The sequence below is a fragment of the Salvelinus fontinalis genome, unplaced genomic scaffold (genome assembly GCF_029448725.1).
Source record: "Salvelinus fontinalis isolate EN_2023a unplaced genomic scaffold, ASM2944872v1 scaffold_2244, whole genome shotgun sequence".
NCBI classification, from domain to species: Eukaryota; Metazoa; Chordata; class Actinopteri; order Salmoniformes; family Salmonidae; genus Salvelinus; species Salvelinus fontinalis.
This window is the reverse complement of record NW_026602453.1, coordinates 6,565-17,002: the sequence shown is the minus strand read 5'-3', so window position 1 is coordinate 17,002 and position 10,438 is coordinate 6,565. Positions and strand designations below refer to the sequence as shown.

At 48.3% G+C, this 10,438-nt stretch overlaps 1 protein-coding gene across 1 annotated transcript; it reads left to right on the top strand.

Annotated features, from left to right (window-relative positions):
* Nucleotides 1–441: 441 nt before the first annotated feature.
* LOC129850735 (polysialoglycoprotein-like) lies at nt 442–10,015 on the top strand. Its single transcript, XM_055916994.1, has 4 exons — nt 442–3,666; nt 3,849–3,914; nt 4,078–4,161; nt 4,298–10,015. Exons 1-4 carry the CDS (start codon nt 3,606–3,608, stop codon nt 6,178–6,180), a joined length of 2,094 nt encoding a protein of 697 aa, XP_055772969.1. The 5' UTR covers nt 442–3,605; the 3' UTR covers nt 6,181–10,015.
* Nucleotides 10,016–10,438: the final 423 nt, after the last annotated feature.

Sequence of the window (10,438 nt, the reverse complement as noted above, 5' to 3'; positions counted from 1 at the left end):
AGTGGGTTGGGACCAGTGTGTTGGGACCAGGGGGTTGGGACCAGGGGGTTGGGACCAGTGTGTTGGGACCAGTGGGTTGGGACCAGGGGGTTGGGACCAGTGGGTTGGGACCAGTGTGTTGGGACCAGGGGGTTGGGACCAGTGGGTTGGGACCAGTGTGTTGGGACCAGAGGATTTTCATAACCAAGTAATGATGAGATGGAGGTTTGGCCAGGGGGTTGGGACCAGTGGGTTGGGACCAGTGGGTTGGGACCAGTGTGTTGGGACCAGTGTGTTGGGACCAGTGTGTTGGGACCAGGGGGTTGGGACCAGGGGGTTGGGACCAGTGTGTTGGGACCAGGGGGTTTTCATAACCAAGTAATGAAGAGATGGAGATTGGATCCAGGAGGTTGGATCCAGGAGGTTTGAGCCAGTGGGTTGGGACCCAGTGTGTCGGGACACAGTGTGTTGGGTCAGGGGGTTTTCCTAACCAAGTGACCTGATCAGGAATGTATTGTCTCTCTCTCTATCAACATGATAAATGTGCAACCAGAGGAAAAGAAACTCTGGACCACCTTTACTCCATATTCAAAGATGCATACAAAGCTCTCCCTCGCCCTCCATTTGGCAAATCTGACCATATTTCTATCCTCCGGATTCCTGCTTACAAGCAACAATTAAAGCAGGAAGCACCAGTGACTAGATCAATAAAAAAGTGGTCAGATGAGGCAGATGCTAAACTACAGGACTGTTTTTCTAGCACAGACTGGAATATTTTCTGGTATTCTTCCGATGGCATTGAGGATTACACCACATCAGTCACTGGCTTCATCAATAAGTGCATCGATGACGTCGTCCCCACAGTGACTATACGTACATAACCCAACCAGAAGTCATGGATTACAGGCAAAATCCAACCTTAGCTAAAAGGGTAGAGCTGCCGCTTTCAAGGAGCGGGACTCTAACCTGGAAGCTTATAAGAAATCCCGATATGCCCTCCGACGAACCATCAACCAGGCAAAGCATCAATACAGGACAAAGATCACATCATACTACACCGCCTCCGATGTTGGTCGGATGTGGCAGGGCTTGCAAACTATTACAGACTACAAAGGGAAGCACAGCCGAGAGCAGCCCAGTGACACGAGCCTACCAGACGAGCTAAATTATTTATATGCTCGCTTCGAAGCAAGTAACACTGTAACATGCATGAGAGCACCAGCTTTTCCGGACTACTGTGTGATCACATTCTCCGCAGCTGATGTGAGTAAGACCTTTGAACAGGTCAGCATTCACAAGGCCACAGGGCCAAACGGATTACCAGGATGTGTACCCGAGCATGCGCTCACTAACTGGCAAGCGTCTTCACTGACATTTTCAACCTCTCCCTGTCTGAGTCTGTAATACCAACATGTTTCAAGCATTGCACCATAGTCCCTGTGCCCAAGAAGACTAAGGTAACCTGCCTAAATAGCTACCGACACGTAGCACTCACGTCTGTGTTTTTGAAAGGCTGGTCATGGCTCACATCAACACCATTCTCCTAGAAACCCTAAACCTACTCCAATTTGCATACCGCCCCAACAGATCCACAGATGAAGCAATCTCAATTGAGAGGGGAAATACCTATGTGAGAATACTGTTCATAGACTACAGCCCAGCATTCAACACCATAGTCCCCTCCAAGCTAGGGACCTTGGGACTGAAGACCTCCTTCTGCAACTGGATGCTGGACTTTCTGACGGGCCGGCCCCAGGTGGTGAGGATAGGCAAGAACACCTCTGCCACACTGACCTTCAACACGGGAGGCCCTCAGGGATGCGTGCTTAGTCCCCTCTTGTACTCCCTGTTCACCCATGACTGTGTGGCCACACACGACTCCAACACCATCATCAAGTTTGCTGACGACACGAAGGCGATGAGAGGTCAGAGACTTGGCATTGTGGTGCCAGGACAACCTCTTCCTCAATGTCAGTAAGACCAAGGAGCTGATCGTGGACTATAGGAGCAAGAGGGGAGAGCACGTCCCCATCCACATCAACAGGGCTGTTAAAGGGTCTTGCTCTGACCCTACCCACAATCCCTAGACTGTATACAAACCATATGCACACACACACACACTACATTCACACTCCCACACAAAATCCACACACACACAAACCGACACAACCCAAACACACATGCGTACACATTACACACTCTCACAAACAAACACACACCTTTACACTCATTTGCTGCTGCTGCTCTGTTCTTTATTTTGCTCTTATTATTATTATCTATCCTGATGCCTAGTCACTTTACCCTGCCTTGTACATATCTACCTCAAATACCTCGTACCCCTGCACACTGATTTGGAACTGGTACTCCTTGTATATAGCTTTATTATTGGGTATTTTATTACACCGTTACAATATATACAGTACCAGTCAAAAGTTTGGACACACCTATTCATTCCAGGGTTTCTTTATTTTTTACAATTTTCTACATTGTAGAACATCAAAAGTATGAAATACCACATAAGGAATCCTGTAGTAACCAAAAAAATCGAAATATATTTTATATTTGAGATTCTTCAAAGTAGCCACCCTTTTCCTTGATGACAGCTTTGCACACTCTTGGCATTCTCTCAATCAGCTTCATGAGGGACTCACCTGGAATGCATTTCAATTAACAGGTGTGCCTTGTTCAAAGTTAATTTGTGGAATTTATTTCCTTAGTGCTTTTGAGCCAATCACTTGTTTTGTGACAAGGTAGGGGTGGTATACAGAAGATAGCCCTATTTGGTAAAATACCAAGTCCATATTATGGCAAGAACAGCTCAAATAAGCAAAGAGAAACGAAAGTCTAATATTATTTTAAGCCATGAAGTTCAGTCAATCCGGAAAATTTCAAAAACTTTGAACGTTTCTTCAAGTGCAGTCACAAAATCCATCAAGCGCTAGACCCAGAGTTACCTCTGCTGTAAAGTTCAAGTAACAGACACATCTCAACACTAGCTTGGAGATCCGTTACAGGATGTCTGTCACCCCACTGAGCCCCTATTGCAGGTTAGGGGTCACATCCACTTGAATGTCCTTCATATGACGAACCTCCTACAGAGCAAATGAGGAAAATATGATATATTATGATTTATGTTAGTAACAATACAATATGGGAATTTTATCCCAAAGCTACCTACAGCTAACATATATATTTATGTATGTGATCTATGTAAATAAAGGAGTATAACACAGCTGTAAAACTGTGAAGGACTATATGGTGGAGGCCTACCCATTTCCCAGGAGCATTGTAAAAAGTGGATTTGGGTACAGTGTTTATTTCCCCCTAATATCTTTGAAGATTACACCTAAAATAATTAGGCCTACTTCTTTCTACTGCTGATCTGAGACCATTAGGGTTAAACATTACAGATATAAATGCAATATATGCAGTAGAAAAGATTGCCTGCCCACCAAAGAATCAACATACGTTCTACATGGTCTATTTCTATCTGAAAGTAACACCTCAATCAAGCTTGTTAATTGATCGTTAAGTCCTGTTTGTCAGGTAAAAGGTCATTAGTGGCCTATATAAGCCTCATACAGGCCACGGGAAGACATTACCTGTTGATAACACAGACTATTCTCATGATCATGGGAGGTGTGAGAGAATTACTGCTCTTTGTGATGACTGTGGGGGTTGTCAAAGGTTGGTTCACTAATTTTTTATTTGGATTGAAGGGATTTGTTTGGGAAATATGCGAAACTTTACAAGTGTGAGATTAAAATTTGACTGTCTGTTTCCGCGTTGGTCAACTTTTATTCTTCACTGCTATTAATATATGTAGTTATTTTGTGTCAACTCCACTTCTGTTAACACTTTCTCCTCAGTTTCTTGTTACCCTGTTGGAAAGTCCCAGAAGCAAGAGCAAGTCTCTCTGCAGAGCAGACTTGGAGGTAAGTGTTTCTTTCCACAACCCTTCTAGCTTTGTACTGTGTCTATGGTGCTGCTGTGTTTGACACTCAATCAACACCATAGAGTAACTCAGTTGTCTAAATAATGTTGTCAAACTCTTTGATTTGGTCATTTTGCTTGTGTACCTTAACCTACGTTTTTCAGAGCTGTCATCAAATGACTTCTCCATTGTGCATGCCCTGGCCTTGCTCCGATCCATAGGGTCTGACGCTAAACAAGACAGAGAAGGTACGGCCTGAAACATATACTTTAATCTGTGTTGGGTTCATGTTGCTCAACATTCGAATGGTAATTTGGCCTAGACCGTGTAGAACAGCTGTGTTGCTGTAGAATACCCAACTGTTCCTTTATGTTTTCTCTCCAGAGAATTTAGAGACTAATGAAGTAGAATCCCAAGCTTCTCCAAACCATGGTAGCTCTACGGCAAATGATGCCCTGTCCTCTGACGACGCTACCTCTGAAGCTGCCCCTGGCCTGTCTGACGACGCTACCTCTGAAGCTGCCCCTGGCCCGTCTGACGACGCTACCTCTGAAGCTGCCCCTGGCCCGTCTGACGACGCTACCTCTGAAGCTGCCCCTGGCCCGTCTGACGACGCTACCTCTGAAGCTGCCACTGGCCTGTCTGACGACGCTACCTCTGACGCTACCTCTGAAGCTGCCACTGGCCCGTCTGACGACGCTAGCGCTGCCACTGGTCCGTCTGACGATGCTTCGGCTACCTCTGAAGCTGCCACTGGCCCGTCTGACGACGCTACCTCTGAAGCTGCCACTGGCCCGTCTGACGACGCTACCTCTGAAGCTGCCACTGGCCCGTCTGACGACGCTACCTCTGAAGCTGCCACTGGCCCGTCTGACGACGCTACCTCTGAAGCTGCCACTGGCCCGTCTGACGACGCTAGCGCTGCCACTGGTCCGTCTGACGATGCTTCCGCTACCTCTGAAGCTGCCACTGGCCCGTCTGACGACGCTACCTCTGAAGCTGCCACTGGCCCGTCTGACGACGCTACCTCTGAAGCTGCCACTGGCCCGTCTGACGACGCTACCTCTGAAGCTGCCACTGGCCCGTCTGACGACGCTACCTCTGAAGCTGCCACTGGCCCGTCTGACGACGCTACCTCTGAAGCTGCCACTGGCCCGTCTGACGACGCTACCTCTGAAGCTGCCACTGGCCCGTCTGACGACGCTACCTCTGAAGCTGCCACTGGCCCGTCTGACGACGCCACCTCTGAAGCTGCCACTGGCCCGTCTGACGACGCCACCTCTGAAGCTGCCACTGGCCCGTCTGACGACGCCACCTCTGAAGCTGCCACTGGCCCGTCTGACGACGCCACCTCTGAAGCTGCCACTGGCCCGTCTGACGACGCCACCTCTGAAGCTGCCACTGGCCCGTCTGACGACGCCACCTCTGAAGCTGCCACTGGCCCGTCTGACGACGCCACCTCTGAAGCTGCCACTGGCCCGTCTGACGACGCCACCTCTGAAGCTGCCACTGGCCCGTCTGACGACGCCACCTCTGAAGCTGCCACTGGCCCGTCTGACGACGCCACCTCTGAAGCTGCCACTGGCCCGTCTGACGACGCCACCTCTGAAGCTGCCACTGGCCCGTCTGACGACGCCACCTCTGAAGCTGCCACTGGCCCGTCTGACGACGCCACCTCTGAAGCTGCCACTGGCCCGTCTGACGACGCCACCTCTGAAGCTGCCACTGGCCCGTCTGACGACGCCACCTCTGAAGCTGCCACTGGCCCGTCTGACGACGCCACCTCTGAAGCTGCCACTGGCCCGTCTGACGACGCCACCTCTGAAGCTGCCACTGGCCCGTCTGACGACGCCACCTCTGAAGCTGCCACTGGCCCGTCTGACGACGCCACCTCTGAAGCTGCCACTGGCCCGTCTGACGACGCCACCTCTGAAGCTGCCACTGGCCCGTCTGACGACGCCACCTCTGAAGCTGCCACTGGCCCGTCTGACGACGCCACCTCTGAAGCTGCCACTGGCCCGTCTGACGACGCCACCTCTGAAGCTGCCACTGGCCCGTCTGACGATGCTAGCGCTGCCACTGGTCCGTCTGACGACGCTTCCGCTACCTCTGAAGCTGCCACTGACCCGTCTGACGACGCTACCTCTGAAGCTGGCCCGTCTGACGACGCTACCTCTGAAGCTGCCGCTGGCCAGTCTGACCATGCCATTGAGGAACTGTTAATTTCTGCATCTGAGCCCCCGTTGACCACAAGCATGGATATCTGATGTGGGACATGGTGCTCGGTGTCCATGCAAGAGTTCGTGGGTATTCTAGTCCAGGTTGTGTGTGTAACTGCATTTTTTGTTTTGGCTCAATTAAACGTTAACTGTAATACTTGTGTCCTCAGTATTGTTTTGACGGTTCCTACTTGCAGTTGAGGTCTATGACTTGAGTAACTGTGGTGATGGCAACATTTATTTTGCATTATAACCATGCTTTGGCATCAGCAATATGTTTACTTTGACCCCTGTGCTTAAATCACCATTTGCCTTAAGCTACATTTGGTCAAATTATGCTAGTAGCATCACATGATGTGGAATGGGTTCTAGTTCATTTAAACTTGATGGTTGTGGAACTGAGTTTTGGGTTTGTACATTAGGCTGTTGCTAGACTCGGGGTTAATGGTGTCAGTGCTAACTAATATCACGGTTGTCAACTTGCATTTAAATGACTCTTTTGGGTATCTTCTCTCGTAACTGACTTGGTTTCCAATTAGTGAATGCTTACATGTAAAACCAGCTCTCGTATCATTAGCCCATCTTTTTGGCGGGTTGTCTTCATATCCCAGTGCCAATCCAAACTTTCAGGTTTAAATAAGTCAATGCTAACCTGTCTTAGCTGGCAGGCTGCTATCATGTCCAGGCTCTCCCAGAGTTGCTTGTAGCGCCGCTAACCTAGGGTTTGAGGGCAGGAACAGTTTGACCAGGATTTCCCACCCACTCCGATTTACATGGGATAAACCATTGGAAGAAACCGGTAAATTTCTATGTGAAGCGTGAGGAAGTCTGTTCATACAGGCCTTCTCTAGCCGCATGATGAAGGTATCTGCTGATGAAGGTATCTGCTGTAATTCAAACATTTCTGTGGCACCGCTTTACTCAATTATGCCAACCAAATCCAGATAGCAAATGTTCTGAAAGAGCTGCAAAACCTGGACCCATACAAATCAGCTGGGTTTGACAATCTAGACCCTCTATTTCTGAAACTATCCGCCGCCATTGTCGCAACCCCTATTACCAGCCTGTTCAACCTCTCTTTCATATCGTCTGAGATCCCCAAGGATTGGAAAGCTGAAGCGGTCATCCCCTTCTTCAAAGGGGGAGACACCCTGGACCTAAACTGTTAGACCTATATCCATCCTGCCTAAGGTCTTCGAAAGCCAAGTTAATAAACAGATCACTGACCATCTCGAATTCCATTGACCTCCTCCACTGTGCAATCCGGTTTCCGAGCCGGTCACGGATGCACCTCAGCCACGCTCAAGGTACTAAACGATATAACCGCCATCGATAAAAGACAGTACTGTGCAGCCGTCTTCATCGACCTGGCCAAGGCTTTCGACTCTGTCAATCACCATATTCTTAACGGCAGACTCGGTAGCCTCGGTTTTTCTGATGACTGCCATGTCTGGTTCACCAACTACTTTGCAGACATAGCTCAGTGTGTCAAATCGGAGTGCATGTCTGGTCCTCTGGCGGTTCCGACCTAGAATATGTGGACATCTATAAATACCTAGGTGTCTGGCTAGACTGTAAACTCTCCTTCCAGACTCATATCAAACATCTCCAATCCAAAATAAAATCAAGAATCGGCTTCCTATTTCGCAACAAAGCCCCCTTCACTCACGCCGCCAAACTTACCCTAGTAAAACTGACTATCTTACCGATCCTCGACTTCGGCGATGTCATCTACAAAATAGCTTCCAATACTCTACTCAGCAAACTAGATGCAGTTTATCATAGTGCCATCCGTTTTGTTACTAAAACACCTTATACCACCCACCACTGCGACCTGTATGCTCTAGTCGGCTGGCCCTCGCTTCATATTCGTCGCCAGACCCGCAGGCTCCAGGTCATCTATAAGTCTATGCTAGGTAAAGCTCCGCCTTATCTCAGTTCACTAGTCACGATAACAACACCCACCCGTAGCACGTGTTCCAGCATGTATATCTCACTGGTCATCCCCAAATCCAACACCTCTTTTGGCCGCCTTTCCTTCCAGTTCTCTGCTGCCAGTGACTGGAACCAATTGAAAAAAATCGCTGAAGTTGGAGACTTTTATTTCCCTCACCAACTTTAAACATCAACTATCTGAGCAGCTAACCGATCGCTGCAGCTGTACATAGTCCATCTGTAAGTAGCCCACCCAATCTACCTACCTCATCCCCATACTGTTTTTATTTCATTTACTTTTCTGCTTTTTTGCACACCAGTATCTATACTTGCACATCATTATCTGCTCATTTATCACTCCAGTGTTAATCTGCTAAATTGTAATTATTTGCTCCTATGACCTATTTATTGCCTACCTCCTCATGCCTTTTGCACACACTGTATATAGACTTTCTTTTTTCTACTGTGTCATTGGCTTGTTTATTGTTTATCCCATGTGTAACTCTGTGTTGTTCTCTGTGTCACACTGCTTTGCTTATCTTGGCCAGAATTTCTTGATGATGCTCTTCGAGACAAGTTTGTATGTGGTCTCACAGGTGAAGCATATCACAGAAGGCTTCTGTCAGAGAAGGACCTGACCTTTCGGAAAGCCTGTGATATCGCACTTGGACTCGAGCTTGCCCACAGGGATACTATTGAGCTATCGGGATATGCAGAACGTCAGAAAGGTGTTCACAAGGTCAGTGATGCACGTGGTGAAAAAGGCTCACAAAAGTCACACTTTTCTCAGTCCCGTCCTCAAGGTTACACAAGAACAAAGCAGCCCACATCTCAAAGGTCTAAGCCAAGTTGCTACAGATGTGGGGGAGATAATCATCAGCACAGTGAATGTCGATTCCAAAACGTAAAGTTCCACAATTGTGGAAAGGTTGGACATTTACAGAAAGTGTGTAAAGCCTCAAAACGCACAGCGAGAGCGCACTAAGTGTCAGACGCAGCACAAGAAGAGGAAGGTACTACTGAAACAGTATTGGAACTGTCCACAGTGTACACAGCTCAACAACAAAAAGATGGAATCTATCTCAACATGGAGTTAGCGTGAAAACCGGTAAAAAAGCAGCTGGACACGAGCGTCTGTATCTCTGGTTCCAGAGAGACTCTACAAAGAAAAACTGAAAGAGTGCCCTCTTCAGCCAGCGTCCATCCGCCTTTCTTCATACACTGGTGACACTATTCCTGTGTTAGGGCAGATCCAGGTACCAGTCCGGTATGAGGGGAAGGAGTGGACGCTACCGCTTGTCATTGTTAAAGGAGAAAAATCAGCCTTGCTAGGCAGAAATTGGCTACAAAAGATCAAGTTGAACTGGGGAGAAATCTTCAGTCTGAGAAAGGACAAACCAGTGAGTCAGGCTACACTCACTAACATGCTGGAGAAGCACAAAGAAGTTTTCAAAGATGGCTACGGCGAAATACAAGACTTCACAGCAAAAGTCAGAGTGCAAGAAGGAACCAAGCCTATCTTTCACAAACCACGTCCAGTTCCCTATGCTCTTAAGGAAGCAGTAGAGAAGGAACTGGACCGCCTACAGAAGAATAACATAATCACGAAAGTAGCGAGAAGCGACTGGGCCGCTCCGATTGTTGTAGTCCCAAAGAAAGACAAGACCGTCAGAATGTGCGGTGACTACAAGGTCACAGTAAATCGCTGCATACTACCAGAGGAATATCCACTACCAAACGCTGAAGATCTGTTTGCCACTCTAGCTGGTGGGAAGGTTTTCAGTAAGCTGGACCTGGCATTTGCTTATCAGCAACTGAAGCTGGATCCGGAGTCAGAACAGTATCTGACCATCAATACACACAAGGGGCTATTCAGATTCAATCGCTTGGCCTACGGAATCTCGACAGCTCCAGCGATATTCCAACACACAATGGTTTAGGACATTCAACAGCATGTAGGCCACTGCTCACCTTGTGAAGCTGTTCGCAACAAGCCTGCTGCTGCAGCTCTTCATCCATGGTCCTGGGCTGCGACACCTTGGGAACGCATCCATGTGGATTACGCCGAGATTGACAAGCAACATTTCCTTGTTGTCGTCGATGTCCATTCCAAGTGGATGGAAGTGTTCCCTACTCAACTGACCACAGCTGAGAAGACCATCAATCTTCTCAGACACCTGTTCGCATCCTTTGGACTAGTCAAGGAGCTCGTATCGGACAATGGCCCTCCTTTCACGTCAAACGATTTTGAAATGTTTCTCAAGAACAATGGAGTAAGGCACATCCTGTCACCACCTTACCATCCGGCATCAAACGGATCAGCGGAGAGAGCCGTGCAAACCTTTAAGAAGGCCTGGACTAGACTCGAGGT

Excerpts from the sequence above, each read along its gene's own strand:
- LOC129850735 (XM_055916994.1), top strand. The coding sequence starts at position 3,606 with ATGATCATGGGAGGTGTGAGAGAATTACTGCTCTTTGTGATGACTGTG. Across the intron at positions 3,667-3,848 it reads GACTGTGGGGGTTGTCAAAG|TTTCTTGTTACCCTGTTGGA; the intron begins GTTGGTTCACTA and ends CTTTCTCCTCAG. Across the intron at positions 3,915-4,077 it reads TCTGCAGAGCAGACTTGGAG|AGCTGTCATCAAATGACTTC; the intron begins GTAAGTGTTTCT and ends TACGTTTTTCAG.